The following is a 23,831-nucleotide window of genomic DNA, read 5'->3' as shown; positions in this document are numbered from 1 at the left end:
GAAAGTTTCCTATTTAAAAAGCTGTCGCTGTTATCTTCAGATACTACTGCTCAAAAAGCAATTTCTCCAATGGATCAAACCCAACTTGCAGATTCATCAAGGACAAACTATAGGTGTCCTAACCAGTGTCTATGCTTCCTGGACCCAGGAATAATAGAAACAGAGTCCTGTGAAAGATCATCCTTAGAGAAAATAACAGAAGCTTCAGGTGGAAGATTAGACACAGCAAAGGGGAGTTTAAAATGAATGAAAGCAAAATATGAGAACAGGTGATATTACAGGAATGAGATAGCTGAACGACAGAGAATCTTGAAAAGTTGGCGTCTTTGGATTTCATAGTGTCATATATTCTGTGATACGGGACAACTGGTTGTTCATTAAGACCCAGTTCCTTGTGCCTTTGTAATCAGTATTTCCCAAGGGAACGCTAAGGAAATGATGAGTTGGAAGAGTATCAGGCAAAGGCACAAGGTAAATGCAGGCCTTCGTTAATGAGAGTACAATCAGATCCATTTGACCTGCCAAACAGGATCCCAAACGGGGAAAAAATGAGAACAAGACCTCAACTAGAAAGAATGCTAGAAATCATGAGAGAACAAGTTCACAATTGATGTGAAAACTGATGGAGTTATGTCACAATTACTGGACACTGAGCAGGAAAAAATGTTTTGAGAAGTTGACAATGAGCAGCAGTCAGTAATAACCATCTCTTTTTTTCTCCTAGAGAGATGAAAAAAGAAATTCCATTGTAAGTTTCTTTTTCTCCAACACTTTCACCAAAAGTATAGCCATTTGCTTCTTGGGGTTTCATTTGCTTCAAGATCTTCTAGAACTGATAGCAAACACCTTCATTAATAATTGGGGTTTAATTGGCAAATAAGATGTTTTTTTTAGCTCAGTGGCATTTCTCAGAGAAGTGATAATGTACCTGAAGACCCCATCAGAAGGAATTTAGAAAATACCATTGAAAGCATCAGAAGCAGCGGTTCTACATCAAAGTTGGAGAGACAGAAGAAAAAGAGCGAGGGGATAGAGCAGAAACATACAAACAGAGAAAATGAAACTGATGGAAATGATAAACTAAATCAGCTCTGAGAAGGGATATGAGACTGGAAGAGTGTCTAGTTAAGTGATTCCAGAGTATTAGATTTTGCTTTCAATCCCACTGAACTCTCTTCTTAAATTCTGAACACTTGATTTGTATTGTATTTTAACTCGCCTTTCAGGATTTGGTCACAAACACTCCACCACTCGCACCACCAAGTTAGTGTTTTCTTGTAGACACTCAACACTGTTTTCTTTCACCATCCAAGTGACGGCTCGCTTCACTGGATCAGCAGCACAGAGAGCCACACTACATACACCCTGTCCTTTTATAAGTGTCACTAATGTAGCCATCTCACCAAATAGGGATCCAATATATAAAATACACAGCTTAGCCTACCTCATGTCACCTCAGTGGTTTGACAATTAGGCTGTGTATATAAAAATCACAAATTTCACTCAAGCCCAGATAAGATGTTTGTGTTTTCTTATCTCCACAATTTCCATTACAAAAATTTTAGCCTAAAGAAAGAAAAATAGCCTGACAGGGTTTGTTTTGGATGTTGATGTTAAGTAAGCAAGAGATGGAAGTCTAGAATCAGTTTTTATCTCCTATTTAAGGATATCTATGTTTATATTTCCTGTCTTTGGATGCTCCCCAAATACTCTAAGTTGTTTACAATGCCTCAAAGTTTAACATATTTCTAAATTTACATTCTAAGGACTATGGCTTTGAAAGTAATGCTTAATTCACTGTAGACGCTTCTCTATATTTAGTTTACCCTGGATTGTAATACACAGATATAAAAGCTGTGTCATCAATTCTGAATACTCTTTTTGTCAAGAACACTGAAATAATTCATTTTTAAAAATAAAATAAAATAGTGCTTAGAATTAGAACTTCAAGGACAGGAACTGGTAGGCTCTGTCATTCAAGAGCCTTTCTCAACTTACCAGCTTTATCAGACCAATGGAGACTCACAGTAAATGAAAAAGGTTTCAAGGTAACACAATTTGTAGGGTTAGAAGATATCAGAAAGGAAGCTAAGGTGCTAAAGGCAGAAACCATATGTACAACCAGGAAACAACTTCCTGATAATAATATCCAGAGTGTTTCTGTAGACTTTCTATAATGAATGAGTCTATTATACCCATGTCCTTTTCCCATAAGCTGAAAACTTCTTACACAGTTTGACTATTTAGGTTTGTGAATATCAGGAACTTGGAAGGGTGGTTCTTTAGTGAAAATCACCTGAAACATGGCTGGAACATTTTTTTTTTTTTTAAGATTTTTATTGGGGAATTGGGGGGATGGGAACAGTGCTGGGGAATTGGGGAAAGGGGAACAGACAAGTTGCTGTCCTTTTGTTCTTCAGTCTAGTTATGGAGGATGTTGCTTCACTGGCCCAAGTTGGCACCATCATCGTGCTCTTCTCTGGCGAGGCAGATCAGTCGCCGGCTTCTGGCCGGCCGCTCACTGCGGCTGCTGGCCGCTCATGCTGGCTGCTGGCCACTCACGGTAGCCCATGGCAATCCACTGCCACAGGGACTGCAGCCCACACCGTCGCCGGCGACTCATGGCAGCCCAGCTCCAGGTTGAGCTGTTGTTCAGCATCTTAGCTGTGGAGGGCAGTGTCACTGGCCCTCATATGTGGGATCCGAACCGGGGCCCTCTGGCATCCCAAGCGAGTTCTTAACCATCGCGCCACTCGGCCGGCCCCGGCTGGAACATTTTTATCGTTTGTGTTTGTATAAATTTAACAACTGTAAATCTGACTCAATTATAAAGACACTTTTATTTCTACACATGCACTGTCTTCTCATGTTCCTTCAATATGAAAACTCACCTGTGTTTTCTTCCAGGGTAAAATTTCAGGTATTATCTTTTTATTTTATTTTTCCCCTGATGAACCGAAGCTGGGACTAAGAAATAAACTATTGGGGTTGAAGAAATGAGGAGCTTTTTAAAGACAGCCACCTACATAACTCCCCAGTTTGAATAAAAAGAGTTGAATATACAAGATTACAGCAAACTGAGTTGCTGGAAGCCACTGGCCCCCTTTATAGCACCCCCAAACACGCAAACCCTTGAGGAGCACACCAGCAACTCTGCATTACAGATGTCACTTTTGCTTTCCTTTAATGAGTTTCAGGGTCAAGGCAGATGAGAACTGTTACTCGAGTGAGGTATGTAAATATTTGCCTTCCTGCACGGTGTTAATACCTAGGTAACAAAGTTTGTATGCCATTAGCAACAGGAACAACCACATTATGAAGACTGACACAAGTCCCTTGATAAATGCTTCTACAATGAATGAAGAAATTTTATAACTTAGATATTGTCTAGTCCAACCACTCAAGTTAGCCAAGGTCACACTGTTGGAAGAATTAAGAATCAAGGTCCTCAGTCTCAGTTCAGTGATATTTTTCACTACGGTGGGCCAGCTGAAGGGATGAAATTTCCTCCTCTGCCTTTTATTCTCATTCCTAGATACCACTACTCTAGCACCTGACCACTACTTATTCCGTGTTTCAATGTGGAGATTTTTCCAATAAGATTATCTCAACCAACTCTATAGCAAACTTTCCTGTCCCACCCTCCTTTTTAGAGGCTCTCTTCAATTGGACTTTCATGGTATAAGCCATTCAGGTATTTCCACTTCCTCTCACTGTCCTTCATCTCCCTACTGCCCTCTTCCCGTGGGCGCTTCCCAAGACTCCATCTTCCACTCTGCTCTTCAATCAACAACCTCCCTGTGACTGGTTCCTACAACTTGTGCCCTGACCTCTCTGAGCTCCAGATTCAGGTCTCCAGGTATTTCCTGAATATTTTTCTGTTCCTATCATCTCAAACTCAGTATGTCCAAAAGAATATCATCTCTCCTTCCACATATTTTACTCAACTTCCCAAGAGTATCACCACTTTTCCATTCATGCATGTTCAGAACTTGAGTCATCTGACTCCTCTTCTACCTTAACCCTGTCCTACTGACTTTTTAAAAATTCTTTGTCCTCCTTTTTGAACTCATTTTTCTTTTGGTTCTCACAAAACTTCCATACATTAAATTTTCATCATCCTCTCAACCAGTCTCCCCACCTCCAACTCATCACCTTCTTTCTTAAATGTCTACTTCATCCTGTTAATTTGCTGTCCAAAAAAATCTTTCACTTAAACTAGGATCTTCTCTAATTAGGTGGGTCTACCCCCTATTTTCCCACTGTATTTTCTCACTCCTCTGCCCGCACACAATAAACCCAACAGCTGGAGTACACGTTTCTCTAATTGTCACCTGTTCAAATCCTGACTGCTTTCAATGATGGTTCAAGTCCAGACTCATCAATATAGCTTTACGTTACTGTTCTTGAATTTACCATCTATACACCGCAATCTTGGGTGCTCAACTGCTAATCACATGTTAACTTTCAAAATATACTTGTCTTCCTGGTATGGATGTAGGAACCACATCTTACATATCTTTGCTGCTTCTGGAAAATATCCCAATAGTTACATTATGAAAAAGGGAAGCATAGTAGTTAAGAGAACATGATTAAGGAAGTAGAAAATACTGAGTTTAGATCCTGGCTGCATTCCTTTCTAGATGGGTAACCTTGGGCATGTTACTTAACCTCTACAAGCTTTCATAGCTATAAAACAGAGATAATGCCACTTGTATCATAGGGCTGTTATGAAGTTTCACCAAATGCGTTTGTATGTGTATACACACACACACACACACACACACAATGTTTAACATGGTATTTGGTCCACAGTGAGTACCTTTTTAAATGATTTTTCCCACACTAGGCCCTCTTTGATCAATATTTTAAACTGCACAATCTACAGATTCAATGCAAACCCTATCAAAATTCCAAAGGCATTTTTCACGGAAATAGACCAAACAATACTGAAACTTGTATGGAACCACAAAAGACTCCAAATAGCAAAAGAAATCTTGAGAAAGAAGGACAAAGCTGGTGGCATCACACTCTGATTTCAAACTATATTACAAAGCTCTAGTAATCAAAACAGTATGCTACTGGCATAAAAACAGACACGCAGATCAATGGAACACAATAGAGAGCCCAGAAGTAAAGTCATGCTTATGTGGTCAATTAATGTATGACAAAGGAGCCAAGAATATACATTGCGGGAAAAGACAGTCTCTCCAATAAATTGTGTTGGGCAAACTAGACAGACACATGCAAAAGAATGAAAATAGAACACTATCTTAAACCATACACAAAAATTAAAAAATGGACTAAAGATTTGAATCTCAGACCAGAAACCATAAAACTCCTACAAGAAAACATAGGCTGTAAGCTCCTTGACATTGGTTTTGATGATGATATTTTTTTATCTAAAACCAAAAGCAAAGGCAACTAAAGCAAAAAAAAGAGTAAAAAAGCATGACTACATCAAGCTAAAAAGCTTCTGCACAGCAAAGTAAATTATCAACAAAATGAAAAGGCAACCTACTGAATGGGAAAAAATATTTTCAAATAATAAATCTGTTAATATCCAACATATATAAAGAACCCATACAACTCAATAGCAAAAAATCAAACAACCCGATTATAAAATGGGCAGATGATCTGAACAGACATTTTTCCAAAGACAACATACAGATGGACAACAAGTAAGTGAAGAGATACTCAATATCATTCGTCATCCGGGAAATGCAAATCAAAACAATGAGATATCACCTCACACCTTGTTAGAATAGCTATGATGAAAAAGACAAGAAATAACATGTGTTGGCAAGAATATGGAAAAAAGGGAAGCTTTCTGCACTGTTAGTGGGAATGTAAGTTGGTGCAGCCACTATGGAAAACAGTATGAAGGTTCTGCAAAAAATAAAAAATAGAACTATCATATGACCCTGTGATTCCACTTCTGGGTATTTATCAAAAAAAAAAAAAAAAGAAAACAATAACTTGAAAAAATATCTGCACCCCCGTGTTCATTGCAACATTATTTACAGTAATCAAGATATGGAAACAACCTAAGCGTCTATTGACAGGTGAATGGATAAAGAAAATGTGGTATGTGTACACACACACAAACACACACACACAATTATTCAGAGACAGAGGTGGGGGGACAAAATAGATAAAGGGAATCAAAGGTACAAAGTTCCAGTTATAAAATAAATAAGCCATGGAGATGTAATGTACAGCATGGCAACTTTAATTAATAATACTGTATCGCATATTTAAAATTTACTTAGAGAGTAAATCTTATAACTTCATATCACAAGAAAAAAAATTCTGTAACTATGTATGGTGACAGGTGTTAACTAGACTTATTGTGGTGATCATTTCACAATGTATACAAATATTAAATCACTATGTTGTATGCTTGAAGCTAATATAGTGTTGCATGTCAATTATACCTCAATAAACAGATAAATAAAATAAATAAAAATAAGCTGCAAAGGTCATGCTAAATAGTTTTTAACATGCTGTCAAGGTTCCAGTACAAATGAAGCTTTACACCACTAATCACTGTATTTAGTCAAAAAATTACTTTTCTAAGCTATATTCCAGAAGAGTAGGAAAGGCAACATTTAACTTTTTTTCTTTTTTTAAATTGGGGAATTGGGTGAGGGGAACACTGTTGGGGAATTGGACACGGGGACCAGCCAAGTTGCTGTTCTTCAATCTTCGTTGTGGGGTGCGCCAGTCGCCATCTGGCTGCCCATTGGCAGCTCATGGCCTCTAAGCTCAAAGTGCTGTGTTACAATCTTAGTTGTGGGTAGGCGTAGCTAACACCCCATGCAGGAGTCGAACCGGCAGCCTTGTTGTTAAGAGCGCATGCACTATCCACTGAGCCACCTGGGTGGCAGCTCAGCTCAAGGTGCCGAGTTCAGTCTTAGTTGTGGGTGGGCATAGCCCACCATGGAACAGGCAGTCTTGTTGTTAGGAACATGTGCTCTCACCAGCTGAGCCATCCTGCCACCTGTTGGCAGCTCAGCGGCAGCTCAGCTTGGGCACAGCGTCACTGGGCCATGTGGGAATCGAACTGGTGGCCCTGTTGCTCAGAGCTTGCGCTCTTAAGCTAACTCTTAACCAACTGAGCCAGTTGGCTGGCCCAACAATATTTAACTTTCAAACTGTCCAGCTGCCAAGACTTGGTGTCTAAAACTGTGCAAGATCAGTTTCATCCACATACATAACCCAATCCAGCATGATTTTCAGCAATCATCCTTTTACTAATACAATTAAAGCAGAGCTAAAGAATCTTTGGTAAGGCTGGACAAGCTTCCAGAAAACCCAGCCAATGTATAAAGACTCTTTATACATTGTGAGGCAGGATTGCTCGAGCCCGTCACAAACTGGAACTCAGTGATTAGCACCCGTAGCTAGCTTTTTCTGTGAAGAAGGGAACAACCTTCTCGTCAACCAACAAGGCAATTACCAACTATGATTAATAGCTTTAAAAAACACAATGAAAATAGTGCAATCTAGTACATTAAAAACCAACAACCTGGCCTTTGGTTGGCTGAGGTAATTATTATTACTTTTTTTTTCCCCTAATGAAAACAATCCCTTTCGACACCTACCGTCTTTTCTCCTTTGTGGAGCAGGTCACAACTTTCCCTGGGTTAAGTCATAATCAGATGTTATGCCTCCACTAAGGTCCCAGGAATTTTCCACCAGGAGAGGCTGCATCGAGTGGAGAGTCAATGCCATTGTCTCCTGCCTTGATTTGGGGACTCCCACACTGGTGAGCAGCCACAGGCAAGTGTCTACATCATTACCCAACTGCCTCCCTTCAAAATGCCTGGGGTCATTATTTCTGCACCCCCAGGAAGGGAAATTGCATGGCCTTACCGCCGACGTTAGGCGAGCAAGAATTTCATCGCTGCTTTCTTCTGAGTCTTCGATTTTCTGATGAGACCTTTGAAAGACAAAGAATGAATTACCCTTCAGCTTTGGTTGCTCAAATTTATCTACCAAGTTATGGGGAATACGTGGCAAATAATGGCATTATTGTTTAATCAACTGGTGAAAGTGCCCATGCAAATACCGTGGTGTCAATAAGGCCACGGGAACAGAGCTCTGTTGTAGCCCAACTGTTCCTTCAAAATCAGTTAGCAAGACCCTCTTCACAAAACACCAATGAAATTCCGAGGGTTGAGTGCTGTTCCCCAAATGATTTCACAGAACAATCCTGACACACCAGATTTACAAATATGAGCATGCACAAGGCATAAGTAGATGTGAATAGAAGGTGGTTAAACACTGAGATTCCCTCTAGCCTTAATGAAATCCAGATTTTGAACAGATGAAATGTGAATTTTCCACTACACTTGAGTTTTGGCCAAAACAGATGTATTATGAAATGGTCTATTATAGGCCTACTACTATGATAGGAATTATGTGGAATACAATAGCAGAAGAAGCCCTTTGTTCTTTTTTAAGACACCACAGTCCAGCTGATAAGCCAAGAAAATTATGCTAAATTATGCATGTGCTAAATAACTAAAGAAACATATAACATGTTACACAGTATAAGATCAGTTTGTCTAGGAAAATCACCTTTCCAATGTAATTCATGAAAAAATTTTCACTACACACACACACACACACACACACACACACACACACACTCTAACATATAAAATTATCTACTTCTTAAAACAAATGTTATAAAACTACATTTTTTCCCTGGTTTGGTCAAACAACAAAAAAAGAATTAACGCCAACTGAATATATATAATTGCCTCCCCATCTATTCCCACCAGCAATCCCTTTCAGCACCTTCTGGAGAACTGGAGGCGTTGGCGGTAATTGCCCTGCAGAGCAGTGTTATCAGGATGGCAGTGCGGTGATTGATTTCCATCTCAGTAACGGCAGTGGGCCAGCTGGAGCGCTAGTCTGTGGGTCAGGGGGGGTTTCTCCTGGCTCGCAGGAGAGCTAAGAAGCTCTTTAAGAAGGGAAAAGCTAGTCAGATCAATTCTGACATTGTCTTCCTGTTTCTGTACATGCTACTAAACTCTTTTATAGGAATAAAAAGGAAAAAAAGCCACAACCTAAGTCAGAGCAATGAATGACAAACTACTGCCTTTACAAGAATTGCAGGCTACAGGTAGGAAGCAGTGAAGCTTCATAAGTTATATCATCAAATAATTTAATTACTGTGCAGCAAAGTATTTGAAACGTTGGCTAATAATCTGCCCAAATAAAAACAGTGGGAACTGAGCAATTTAATTCTCTGTATTCTCCCCCAAAAGCAGGTTACCTTGATAATGAGTATTTCAAACAATGAGCTTTATTATTAAAACAATCTATTCACAAGTTTTCCCTATACATGAAGTTACACTGAGAGACTTGCAACCCTTTTTATAACCTGAGCCACCAAGCCAGGTTTATATGATTGAGCTGAGGTGACTGAACAGACCTGACAGGAAATTAAACGCCAAACGCACTAAGACACAAGAGCACAGAACAAGGGCCTCGACGCTCAGCCTGTGTCTGTAGAGATGCGTGGGCTGGTCGGGCCGTGTCATGTTTCTCAGACCCCAGCAGATACTTGAAGGGTGAGTTAATGGGATGAGGTATTTTGCACTACCACACATTCTGTCAAGAGTGTGTTTTCAACAAGCTGCTGAAAGAAACTCAAAATTCCAAGGGAAGCTCTTGGGTATGTGACTGATAATGGTTATTTCATGAGTAATGGCTGAGCAATTGCTGGTTTAGTGACAAACAATTTAGTCCCTGTTCAGAAGCAAAACTACCTTTCATCATTCTTCCAGCACAAAACACACCTTGGCAAAAAACCATTTCTAAAGGAAATGTGTGTAAGAAAGACAGAGTGATGATCTCCTGAGAGCCGCCCCGCAGCCCATACCCCGTTTTCATCACCTCAATCACCACGATTTATGCCAGAGATCCTGTCTGTCTCCAGCCCCTGACTCTGCCCTGAGCTCACCTTGTTTTCCCATCTGCCTTCAAAGTGGCTCGAGGGGGCAATTCCAGGGTATTTTCACCCACGTAGGGACCTTAGAGGCTCCTCAAACTCAAAATAACTTACACAGAACTGCTCTTGCATCCTGCCCTCACTGTTTCCACGTGGCGCCTCTCGCAGCAGCTCAGCTTCATGGCGTGGCCATCCCCTCCCTCCTGCGCTCCCCGCCTTTGCCAGGCCCCAGATCTTCTCACTTCTCTTCCTCAAGCTCTGTTTTCCCACTTCTCTTGCACAAATCTTAACCATCTTCTGACCACCTTCTTTATCTCTGGCTGCTCGTCTTGTGCTCAATTGCCTGTAGACAGCAGGATTATTATTCTAAAACCCAGATCAGGTCCTGCTACTCTCTAGACTCCAAACCATGAAAAATTACTCGAATGCCTCCTGAGAGCTCTAGAATTCAGAAATAACCTTCCCTTCTTAACATGCCCCGTGCCCCCCGGCACCAACAGGCACCGGCATCTCACCTGGCAGAAAAGAGGGTCTTGGGAGCAGAGCTGGTGGTAAATGGGCAAACAGTGGAAGAGCTTGGAAAGGGGGAAGGCGGAGCGGAGAGGAGTCATTACCCTCCTTCCTTTATCACCACCGTGGTCCCTCCCAGCTCAATGCCAAGCTGCCTAGAAATACCAGACTCTCTTTTCCCAGCAAATGCATGTTTACAAAATGTAGACTAATTGTGATTATTTTATGTATGTAAATACACATCAGGGCTATCCAGTGAAGACAAAGTTCTCATGTATCAGATCAAATAGATAATGAAACAGATGGGGCAAGGGAAAACAAAGAAAATAATCAATTGTAATACCTGCATATTTTCCCATTATCACCGGAAGAGGCTGTGCCACTCAGTGAACGAGAGAGAAAGAGAGCGGCTCTGAGTGCGGCTTGTCAGCGGTTAGAGAAGGGAAACCAAGGCTGGAATCAGCAGGTAATGGCAGTGACGAGTAGACATTAAGACAGAGAAGAGAAAAGCAGTGACCCCAGGAAGGAAGCCCTATCCCTGAGCGTTTGTGCTGGCAGCAAGTTCTGGCCCAACAGGCACTTCCCTTCAGGAGTTCCACGCTTCCCAACAGCCCTAGCCTGAACCCAGCAATTCTCCGAGGCAAAGTGCTGAGTCCTAGTGCTGTGGGACAATGTCTATAAGTTTGAGAGGTCTGCGATATGCAGGTGACGTTGTGAGGACACAGGATTGGCAAAAGCCTGTGGTCCTCTGCGCTTGTCCCTCTAACCATCAAACTGGACATCGTGATCATTCCACCTGGCCCCAGTGAAGAAAACACATAAATAAATAAATAAATCCCTGTCCTCCCAACAGTCTTCCCACACCTTAATTAATGGCAGGTCCACCCTTCCAGTTGGAAGTCATCCTTGAATTCCCCCAGCCTAACTGCCCACCCCCACTCCACACTGTATCCATTCTGAAATGGTATATCTACTGGCTTCAAGGTATATCTCCTATTTCACCACTTCTGCTATTACCACAAAATCCCAGCCACAAAATCTCCTACCTGGACTCAGGAGCCAGAATGGTCTTGTTAATATGTAAGTTAAATTATGCCCCTTCTCTGCTCAGATGATGAGAAAGATCCTCTATCTCCCTCAGCATAAAGCCAAAGCCTTTACAGAGGCAGGGGACGCCCTCGGGACCTAGCCTCACAGTAGTTTTCTTCTCTCTTCACTCTCCCCCAGCCACACCTGCTTTGTTTTTAATGCTTCTGCCTTGGGCCTCTGCACTGGCTGTCCACTATCTCTCATCGGAACCCCCCAGAGCCAGGCTGATGCTGACCTGCTCTGGACTGTTCAGTTTGGAGGGACTTGAGAGAAACACAATTTTTAGGATGGACTTCAGACTACTCCTGATGAAATTCTAGGGCCAAGATAAACTAACTATACAGGAATCTTTCAAACATGATTCCCACAACACATAAGAGATGCACACCACACAAATATATGGGGAAAAAATCGTAATATGTGAGAGGCTTCGAAAAATCTACCTTTAAGACGCTCTGCCAACACAAGTGAGAGTCACTTCACCTGATCTGTGATTGTCAGAGGCATCTTGGGAGAAGTGATAACCAAGGTGGGGTTCTGATACATAAGGAGTGGCCCTGGCGCTGCAGCAGGATTATCGGGACAAGCAAGTGGGGAAATAGCAAGAGATAAGGCTCGAGATAAAGCGAAGGCCACACCAGCCAGCGTCCAGTCTGCTATTGCTACAGAGTTTGATTTTGTGCTGAGGGCCATGAACTTGGGCTGTAAAGCGAAGGAGATGGATGAAAAAGTAGCTAGAAGAAGATATAAAACCAAATGTAGGTTTGGTTTATTGCTATTATAACTGAGAGAACCATTTGTTTGCTGAAGGAGAGCAGCCAACAGAGAATGAGAGACTAAGAAAGCAGGAATGAGAAGTCTCCAAGGAGGTAGGACCCACAGCTCAGGTAGAAGAATGAGTCTTGAGCTCTTCCTCCACCAGCCAAGAAGAAATGAAGTTAAGTCAGTTGAGGATACCAGAATTCCACATTCTCCTTGGGCCACCCAGAGTGCATTCCGTACCTACCGATTGTCAAGCAAGAGAAGGTATTCAGGGACTTTCTCCTTCAGAAATATTTCCTGGGCCAGATTTGAAATTTTTCTTCCTAAGAAATCATTGCCATCAAGTCCTAGGCACCACAAAAGGGAATGCTCCTCAAGGAACACAGACTCAGTCTCTACCACATCCAATACCTACTGAGCCCAAGAGGGTGAAAAAGGTGTCATATCTAACACTCAAGTACTGTCCCATCTATATCCTCCTATAACACCTATATTCTATTTTGCTTAACAAAGCAGGTTCCTATGACAAAAAGAAAACGTAGGATGGCAGAAGAATGAAAATCGAAATTTTATTGAGATCTTTCAGGTCATGAATACAAACACCAGTTAAATCTTCTCAAGAGAAGATAATAGTTCATAGCATCAGGCTGCTAGTCACACGTATGGAGGAAATTTAACCAAACAGCAGTAAATTATGAATGTGACAATAAGGGTCTGGGACATACAGTTACACATTCATTGAAAAGTGAATAAAATTAGGGCCGGCCGAGTGGCGCGTTGGTTAAGAACTGGTTTGGGATGCCAGAGGACCCCAGTTCAGATCCCACATATGAGGGCCAGTGACACTGCCCTCTACAGCTAAGATGCTGAACAACAGCTCAACCTGGAGCTGGGCTAACAATGGGTCGCTGGCGACGGCATGGGCTGCAGTCCCTGCTGCAGTGGGTTGCCATGGGCTACCATGTGTAGCCAGCAGCCAGCGTGAGCGGCCAGCAGCCGCAGTGAGCGGCCATCCAGAAGCCGGCGACTGATCTGCCTCACCCGGGAAGAGCGCAATGATGGTGCCAACTTGGGCCAGTGAAGCAACATCCTCCACAACTAGACTAAAGAACAAAAACAACAGCAACTTCTCTGTTCCCCTTCCCCCGATTCCCCAATAAAATCTTTAAAAAAAAAGAAGTGAATAAAATTAATAATTACTGATATCTCTTTCACACATTTTATACTGAGGATTTGAAGATTCGTGCTTAATATTTAATTAAACAGTTATATTTCAAATGCTAGCACATCCAGGCCTAAAAGTTCAATGTTTATGAAAATGCTTGTGCTACTCTTAAACATTGATGTCCTCTGACAAGGATAATCAATCTGCTTCCACCCATGGAATAAGCCTTATTTGTAAACAATGGAAAATTTGAAGGACTTAGTGTTTCCTTGGAGAGAAGGTGATGAGTAATAACAGACTAAGACTGGCTGATTTCACAGCAATTTTTTATATAAACAATTTAAAGTGATAAATGGAAATTTTCTTCACCTATGATCCTAATACAAACCTTATGCCAAGTTCCATCATGAAAAAAATTTTGAGAAATACTTAAAAAAATGTTTGTTTACTCATACAGTACTTCCTCCTCTCCAAAGATCATAAAGTGAAAAATCTAATTAGGAAAAGGCAGGAACACAAAGGGTAGGTTTGGGTTGCAGGAAATCTACCTTGAAGCTGATCTCCCAGTCAGAAGAATTAACCCAGCACCATTTCAGAGATTAAGAACACCAATGGATTTCTTCTGTTGCTTATACATGTCAGGTGGACAAGTTAAGGCGGACAAAGAGAATAAAGAGAGCAGAGATGACAGGGGAGTGGGTGGTGGCTGTGCTATTGTATATAGGGTAGTAAATAAGGGAAGACAGAGACCTAAATTTTGGGAGTCATCACTGTGGAATTGATATTAAATGCATGACTGTGTGAGGGCACATCCAAAGTGAGAGTAGAAAAAGAAGACAAGTCTGAGACCGAGCCCTAAGATACTCGCTGTTTTAGAGAGCACTGTTTTCATGATCATGGTATCTCCCCTGCCAGGTAAGTATAGAGAGCATTGTTTTCAAATGTAAGTTTTATTATTATGTAGGTATGGTCAGGCCAACAGATCAGGAGATAACCAAAAAGACAGGCCAGTTTTGGAAGAATTAACATCTTAACAATATTGAACCTTCCAATCCACGAACATGGATAGATCTTTCACTTATTTAATTAAGTCTTGTCTGATTTTTCATGTGATTTTTGAAGTGTTTGGCATATACTTTTTGCACACATTTTCTTAGGTTTACACCTAAGTATTTCGGTGGGGTTTTTTCTTGTCCTGATACACATAAACATAATTGAATTTTGTATATTGACCTTGTATCCTGTGACCTTGCTAAATCCACTTATTAGTCCTAGCAAGTTTTTTGTAGACTCTTTGAGATTTTCTATGTATATAATTACATCATCTGCAAAGACAGATGGCTTTATTTTTTTCCTTCTCACCTGTATACCTTTTATTTCTTTTTCTTGCCATATTGCACTGGCCAGCATTGAAGATAAGTGATAAGAAGAGATGTTTTAGCCTTGTTCCCAGTCTTAGTGAAAACGGATTCAGTCTTTCACTATTAAGTATGACATAAGCTATAGATTTCATCAGATTGAGGAAGTTCCTTCTATGTCTAGTGCTCTGAGAATTTTTATCATGAATGAATACTGAATTTTCTCAAAAGCTTTTTCTGAATCTATGGAATTTATCATATAGTTTCTTTTTTTTGACTGTGAATATGGTGAATTACATTGATTGATTTTTGAAATGTTGAACCATCTTTGTATTCATGGGATTAAACTCCCCTTTTTCATGACATATGATTGATATTTACATATTGCTGGATTCCATTTATTGATATTTGTTGAGAAATATTTTTGTGTTTACATTCATGAGTTATATTGGTCTCTTTACTTTTTCTGAACTTTATCCTAATAACGCTGGCCTCATAAAAGAACTTAAATTATTTACATATCTTCATATTCTTCACAGAGTCAAGTAAAGTATTTTACACAAACCTAATGATCAGCAAATACCTGTTGAGTAAGTCACTCAGTAGAGTGCTGGTGCCAAGTGGTTGTCTTTTCCCAGACCCTGTACTCTCTGCCCCTTTTCTTCGCCTAAGAATTAAGCAAAGCAATTTCAATATCCAGGGAATCCCTTCCAGATATAAAGGCTTATGAAGTTAAATTTATGGAATTTTCAGAAATGCCAGTCAAGTGGTGATAGGTACCATGCTTGATAAAATCTTCTTTATGTCATGATAATATTAATCTGGCTTTTTCATATAGTACGTATTTTGAGATTTTTGATTTCATTAACATTCATATTTCCTCTCACTTAACAAGCTCTTTCTACAAGGGTGACTTTATAGAACAGTAGTTCTCAACCTTGGTGTGCATGCTAATGTGCCTTTTGAGCCTTACAAAGAATACTGATATCTATATCTCATTCTCCATCCCAATCCTGACTCAGTAGCTCTCAGGGTATACCTCATTATTCCTTAAAAGCATCATGGTTGAGAACCAGTGACAGAGGTTACTTCCAACTTCACTTTCTGCCCTTAATTCACATTGCTGTATATATGCCTGTCCCTTTGACAAGTTAGGTAATCTGCCTTGCCTCAGTTTCCTCATCTGAAAAATCATAACAACGGTACCTTAAACTGTTGTATTAAATGAGTTGTTATATAAAATAATGCTCAGAACAGTGCCTTCTGCATGGCAAGAGTGATAGAAGTGTTAGCTATTATTGTTATTACTGTTTTTATTATTATCTCTGCCAGGGCAGCTTCTGCTAAGTGACTAAGCTAGTTGTTCTCCATTTTTAAAGTAGGGAAACCCCTTTAATATAAAAACAGATCACAGGCCCATAAACTCTATACATGTTGATTGAGCAAATACCTGATAAAAACATTACTGTGAATTCAAGTAACATGCTCTTTCAGCAGCATCTATACACAGCTAAGTCATTCCCTTTATCCAATGTGAAGATAACGCTTGGCTTCCCTGTGGATTTGCAGTCCCCTGAAGTCAACCTGAGCCTTGCTTTCCACCCCTGTCAAAGTCTGAGTTCTGGCTGTGACCCACTGTTCCCGCCACATCGAGCTGCCTGTACTGCCTCAACATGCCACCATTCTTCCAATTTCACGCCCTACCCACTGTTCCATCTACCCAAGTGCTTTTCTGCTTCTCTACCTAGAGCATGGGATCATGAATGCTAAGAAATTCATCTTAACCCGCTGGCCTGAGCTTTCCCTAGAACTGGTCGATTAGGAATCTGAAAGTTGGCGCACCAGCCAATGAGGTACACTGCTTGATGACGTAACAACAATGAGCAGGTATGATTTTTCTTTTAAAAAAAGGGTTAGAATCAGAAAAAGTCAGGTGGGGACACAAAGAGAGGGAGCTCTTTGACAGAGGTAGGGTGGCTGGATGGGATGTTTGTGGAAGGCACAGCCAGACCTCAGGAGCATCGGCAATGCCAGCGGGCATCCAGGAGAACATATCAGCCAGGCAGGACCACCAGACTCTGATCGAGCCAGAAGAGAAAGACCCAACTTACACCCTGGGCTCTGGGTTATGCCCTGGGCTCAACAACAGATGCAACAGAACACCCCAGTTTCACCTCTGGGGTCACTAGAGAACTGGCTGCCCATCAACTAGGCAACATCAGTGCGGATGGGGACGGGCCCACTGCCAGGAGAGACTGCTCTGCCAGGGTCCAGAGGCCCATGCCACTCACCACATACCCACAGGCTCTCTGAAGAGAAGGGAGGGGGCCTAGAGAGACAGAGCCTTTTAAACGGCTAACTAAAGGATGATTTTACCAGATTAGATGAAAATTATGCAGCTTCTTTTCTCTCTTTCTGGCTATCCAGCAGGATATCATGGAGAGACTGCTTAGAGGAAAAATATGAAGCCACATTTTTCTTTACATGTCTGAGTGTGGCGTGAATTTAAGTTTGGCAATCCTCTACAACTTTTTAAAAAACAGCATGAATGTTAACAGTCCTTTAATGGGTAGAATATAGTTTTATGTATTCAAGGTCCATAGACTCGGCTATTCAGAGCGCCCCCAGGCCCACCCCTGGCAAGCTGGGAGCTGCTGCAACGGTGGCTGAATTGAAATAGCGAAGCTTCCTCACAGCTTACATTCTCAACCAAGTCAGTGTTAGAGAGGAGCAGGCATCCCACTAGTCCTGAAGGGATTACTAAGCTGCCTTTCCCTACACTGTTACTTCAACATCCCTACTCACCCCACCCCCACCTCCATAAAAAAAGAGGTGGAGGAAAGTATATTCTGGATGACGAGCTTTGGCTTTCCATTTGAATGAGATGCCATGACTCTTATTTTTTTCCCCCAAGAGATAATACCCTTGACAATCGATTTACTCACTGCTTTGCAACTATTCAGTTTGGCTATAAAAGTTATTTTGTATAGAATAGGAATTTTTTCCCCTTAAATTAGCCTAGAAACCTGCAGCAGCTCTAGTTCCCTTCCTGCTTTAAACATTTTTTTTTAAATGGAAAAAAAAATCCACTTTTCTTTTTAAAAATGCATTTGTACAGAATAGATTGTGTTTACATAGAGACATTAAGTGGTTTCCTCATATTTTTAAAGACATGTAGAGAGATGAGAGCAAATTTGAGGGACCAAATGGAGAGCCACATAGGCAGGCCTTAATAGCCTTCACGTATGAAAAAGGTTAATAAAAAGGCCACAAGACTGGGTTTTCAGCTCATGAGTGGTCAACCTAAGTTAATGAATCAAGCAGACCTTAGAGGGCATTTCAGTAGAATGGCTAAAAAGTAATGGGTAACATAGCAGGATGGACAGGGCTGAGAATTACCAAAGAATGGAAATTTTTTTTGATACAAACAGCAAGAACAGTAAATTATTGAAAGAAAGACCGACATGGACTAGAGCCATCATGGAAGCTTTGCGCTCAAGGTAGGACTTGGGCTCCCCCTTGAGGGGCGGGTAGAATTTGACTAGACAGAAAAGAGGCAGAGGAAAGGGCAGAGCAACACATGGGTGTGAGAGAATAAATAAATGTGGGGTTGGGACAGAAGGAATGGTAATCACACGATTAGAGCAGAAGTTATGACAGGATCACAGGCCAACTGTGACAACTGAACCCAGGAGGGGTTGTGACAATTGAAAGAGGACAATGTCCCTCGGCATCTTTTTTTCTGACTATAGTTTACTCCAAGTCTGCATAACCTAAACCATGGCTTTCCAAAATTTGGCTCAGAGGTTTGCTTATGACTCTAGTATAGAAATTATATATAGTTTCTCTCTCTCTCTAGAAGACCTGCAATGGTTCATTGATTTTATATTTTTGTATTTAGTACTTATAATATGGGACAAAAGATCCACAGCTCCCCAATGACAATTTTCCCAGAAGAATTACCACTCCAAAATGCATGTGTTCACACTGACAGAAAAAAATGTGCTGATAAACAAGGCATGCTACAGTGATTCTCAAATCCAGAGGCATGACATTTGTGTTCAATTTTCAGTGTGACAAAAGACTATAAATAATCTGGAATGAATCTTAAGACCCAAATTTAAAAAATATTTTCATTTTTAGAACTTAGAGTAGATTCAGGGTTTCCTATATACAATACAAGGTCATCTCACTCATTGGCATTTCAATTGGCTTTCTAAGTGGGGGAGGAGGGGGTGGAGCTAAAGCATGAGGGCTGCTTGCTTGATTTCAGTTGCCCTTACATCCTCATCAGTCTGGGTATGCCCAGGGGACTGCACACACTTCCATCTTGCATTCAGGACAGGAAATGGTTAAGAGCTGCTAGAGAATGCTAGAGTCAGAGCAAGTCACAGCCACCTCTAGCTTAAAAAGCCTACCACTCCTTCTTAGAAAGCTTGTTCACGTTGATTGAAATGTTCCTTGACTTTTCTCAGGACACTTCTGACCTATATGTATCAAAAGCATATTACCCTAGGGCCGGCCGAGTGGCGCGATGGTTAAGAACTCGCTTGGGATGCCAGAGGGCCCCGGTTCGGATCCCACATATGAGGGCCAGTGACACTGCCCTCCACAGCTAAGATGCTGAACAACAGTTCAACCTGGAACTGGGCTGCCGTGAGTCGCTGGCGACGGCGTAGGCTGCAGTCCCTGTGGCAGTGGGTTGCCATGGGCTACCGTATGTAGCCAGCAGCCAGCGTGAGCGGCCAGCAGCCGCAGTGAGCGGCCGTCCAGAAGCCGGTGACTGATCTGCCTCGCCCGGGAAGAGCGCAATGATGGTGCCAACTTGGGCCAGTGAAGCAGCGTCCTCCACAACTAGATTGAAGAACAAAACGACAGCAACTTGTCTGTTCCCCTTCCCCCAATTCCCCAGCACTGTTCCCATCTCCCCAATTACCCAATAAAAATCTTAAACAAACAAAAAAAAAGCATATTACCCTAAAGAACATTTTCCATACTTAGTCAATTGAGTGGTGAGTTTTATTTGAATTTTGCTTTACCATTGTAAGGTCCTCTGCAGTGGTGGTGAATTCATAACCATTTCAGAGTACAGAGTGCTAACCATTACACCATGGGACCCACTTTTTCAGAGTCACTCCAACGTTTTTATAGCTTCTGTTTATAACATCTCAGAAAGGAAAGCTAGAATGACCCCATAACTCCTAGGAACCTCGGAGCAGGTGGTAAAAGCATGGGCATTAGAACCAGACAGACATGCATTCAAACCCTAAACACTCCAATCACCCCTGTGTTACCTGATTTCTGTGCCTCAGTTTCCTTATTACAAATTAGGGATAATAGTAGCAACTGTCTTATAGAATTCATCTGAAGGTGACATAATGAATATAAAGCATTTAGTATAGTTCCTGACACAAAACATGCTCTCTACAATCAACCTTTCTATTAGCACGGTGTCTCGTTAGTATTCTAACACTTATTTTTCTAAAAGCCTGTATTAACTGTTCAGTATTAATCATCATTTTTTTAATAAGAGTAACTCATCTTTGTTATGGTTGTAGGTGTTTCTCCCTGAACCTACTTTCCTACCCATGAGATAAGGAAAATGTCACTTGCCCTGTTAATCTCACAGAACTGAATGGGTCAACAGTATGGGAATGTAATCAGAAAACTGAATATGTAAATGTTATTAACTAAATATGTAAAAGCTATTAACTGAATATGGAGAAGTTATTAACTGAATATGCAAAAGTTATTAACTGAGATTTTTAATCTGCAATTCACCATACTGAAGTAAGCTTGTCATAATGCTATGGATAAACAAAGGCATGTGGGAACTGCCATATCATGACAAGTCCTGCTCCCAAACCTTCTCTAATGAGTTCATTTTAATTCATTTTAATCATATAGTGATTCAGTATCTTCATGTGATAACGACTCACGTGTTTTAATTTGCCAAATGTTGCTTCTAGATTATTTTCAGAAGCGTCTGTTGAGCTCTTTCTTAAGAAAGCCACTATTTGGATAGTAGATAAAATCTGAGTTATCAATTTAATCCCAACTTAAACCAAATCATATTTATTCCTAATTTAGATCATCTACGCATCTTGCAATGATTAAATTAGACGGGGTATGGTGCAGCTAGCAAGGCATGGACTTCTGGGATTTGAACACCCACTGATTCGGTCATTTATTAGCTGATTTAATTTTAAGCAATTTATTGTACCTTTCTGAACTTGTATCTGAGAAATGGGGATAGAATGAGTGCCTTTCAAAGGAGATGGTAATCTTAAAGGGCATAGCATAGTCCCTAGAGGCAGTACGTGTTCCCTAAGTGAGAACAGTTTAACAAGGGAACAAAAGAGCATCTCCTTACAGTTCGCAGACGCCAGCTCTAGCGGGAATGAGAGGCACGAGTTGCAGGAGAAGTTTGACGCCGTTTTGCCACTCTTCTTCTCTTTCGAATTCACAGTACAAGTAGCTACATTCGTCAGATGAGAACTGATAGAAAACGTAGGTATCTTGAAAGTATAAATGCTGGTCCACTGTTGGAAACGAAAGAGGTGGAAATCAGTTTTTTAAAGTATATGATTTAGAGAGTCATAAACCAAATACTAAATTGAAAACCCTACTAATTATTAGGGAGAAGCCAGGGGTGGGACTATACGTATACATTCTAAATCCATCCATGTTCACAATCCTATTGAATGAAAAAGAATTTACTGACCAATCGATTTTTATTACTTGAAGCTTTGGCTAGCATAGTCACATGTTGTTTTATCATTTTTGTGCTTTAGGGACAAGGTAAAATATACAGTAATTCAAAGAGAATGGGGAGAAACTTTTGTTAGTGTCCCAACGCAAATGAATACATTTAATTACTTTAGTGGTACTCAAATACAAAACGATGGCAACTTTTAGATCAGTAGTTCTCAACCAGGACGACTGTACCCACCAGGGAACATTTGGCAATGTCTGGAGATACGTTTGGTTGTTACAGCTAGGGGGTGCTACCGGCATCTGGTGGGTAGAAGAAAGAGATGTTGCTACACATCCTATTATGTGCAGGACAACTGCCTAAAACTAAGAATTATGTAGCCTCAAATGTCAACACAACCAAGGTTGGGAAGCCTCATTGTAAAGGAATCAAGAATTGGGAGACTTCTCCGAAAAACATCAGCACAAAATGTTTTAACCTCACAAGCAAGCTGATAACATTCCTCAAAGGTAGATAGATAGCTGATTTTCTAAATAAGAATATCAGATGGTAGGTATTATTAACTCACTAAGATGACACCCACATGTCCATCTGTACCATTCTTTCACAGTTGGACTTAAGATATGCCTTTCTGAACTTTACAATGTTCTCTGGCCCTCAATATTTATTACGTATAGGAAAAAAAGGGCTTCGTAGTGACCAACCAGCGCCTGTGTCATGGAGCTTTGACCGCTAATTCTTCAATACCCTGACTCAGAAAAGAGCTATCAACCAACTATCAACTAAGCTATCCACCAACTATCAACTATCCACCAATTATCAACTATCAACTAAGAGCTATCAACTAAGAAAACAGCTATTTGGTTTCTAGTTAACATCAATTTTCTGTTGTTTAAACAGCTAATTTTCATAGGTCGTATCTCTAACTGTTCACAATTACTTAGTCAATCAAAATGGCATACACATTCCACTCATAAAATCAGTTTCTGATTATTATTCTAAGTAAAATAAGATAAATCACACATTTAGGGCAACTAAACATGTCACTAATTAAAAAAAAATTGTGAGCGTCATTTTGAGTAGAGAAGGGAGGAGGTAAGGGAAAGGCTCTTACAGGTGGACATCTATGAATCAGCAGCTACCTAATTATTTTTACAAAAGTGTGAGAGAAATAACAATCAAATGATGACCTGTCACTTTTATTTATAAAATAAGAGAGAATGCAAATATTTACCTGCAAAACCAATTTCCATCCAGATTGTAATATCCTCTAGAAAATCAAGTATATTTTGGTCTGGTAGCTTAATAAAGTAATGATTCTCTGCCTTCAAATTATGTTGTACTAACCTGATGACATAATTCTCATATCCAGGAGGATCTGCCAGACCCCTATGGCCATAGATCTGCACTGGACAAAAGGACAGTGTTCCAGGAGCCAGTCTACAAGTTCTGACCCAACACAGCTTCTCCTGGACAAAAACAAAGCCATTCACGTAAGACATTGTTGCTGCTCATTTGCCAAAAATTGATATTTAATACCATCCCTTTCATGGGCTTGCTTTTTAAAACAAGTGACTCAGGAATAAATGACATGCACCGCTTCTTCATATTTCAGCTCAAATACCCCTTTCTTCGAGAAACTTAGAGTCATATCCTCTGGTGCTTTTTCTTCAAATCACCTAGCATTTAGTAATTGTACATCACCTTGTTAGTAATTATGCATCTTTCTGAATGAATAATATCTGCTTTCCTCACTTAAGAATAATTTTCAGAGACAGCAACTTGTCTGTTCCCCTTCCCCCAATTCCCCAGCGCTGTTCCCATCCCCCAATTCCCCAATAAAAATCTTAAAAAAAAGAAAGAATAATTTTCAGGAAAACAAGGACTATTATAACTCACTATTTAACTCCCACAACTAGGACAGTCCAGGTACACAGTAACTTCTCAGAATACATAAGTTTGAATAAATGAAGGAATACATTTAGCAGTCCTTTATATAAAGAGAATGCTTCTGTCTTGGTGAGATAAGGCCCTCAAGTTGGAGGTGATAAACTTTGATTCATCCATTTGTAGATTTTTATCTAATCTCTTTGAGAGCAAAATAATGCCAAGAAGGTTAGACAAAGTTGGGACCACAGTGAGAAGTGTAGAGTTTTGTTTGCTACTCTTCAGAGATTAAGTCCTAGAAGTTGTCTCAAAGAACAATAAATTTGACTGTTAATCTTTTAAATATAATCTAAGCAATCTAGTTAAGCAACATAGGTC

At 40.6% G+C, this 23,831-nt stretch overlaps 1 protein-coding gene across 2 annotated transcripts in view; it reads right to left on the bottom strand.

Annotated features, from left to right (window-relative positions):
• The window catches only part of RAPGEF5 (Rap guanine nucleotide exchange factor 5), a 216,990-nt gene that overhangs the window by 146,395 nt on the left and 46,764 nt on the right, over positions 1 to 23,831 (bottom strand). For both annotated transcript variants that reach the window (XM_019652001.1, XM_019652002.1), the window contains exons 4-6: positions 22,914 to 23,035; positions 21,225 to 21,393; positions 7,879 to 7,945 (exon numbers count right to left, since the gene is read on the bottom strand). In XM_019652001.1, the coding sequence (XP_019507546.1) occupies positions 7,879 to 7,945; positions 21,225 to 21,393; positions 22,914 to 23,035 (358 nt within the window). The remainder of the gene's footprint in view (positions 1 to 7,878; positions 7,946 to 21,224; positions 21,394 to 22,913; positions 23,036 to 23,831) is intronic.

The sequence above is a fragment of the Hipposideros armiger genome, unplaced genomic scaffold, assembly GCF_001890085.2.
Source record: "Hipposideros armiger isolate ML-2016 unplaced genomic scaffold, ASM189008v1 scaffold_171, whole genome shotgun sequence".
NCBI classification, from domain to species: Eukaryota; Metazoa; Chordata; class Mammalia; order Chiroptera; family Hipposideridae; genus Hipposideros; species Hipposideros armiger.
Note: the sequence above shows the minus strand (reverse complement) of the source record. Positions and strands in the feature narration are given on the sequence as shown.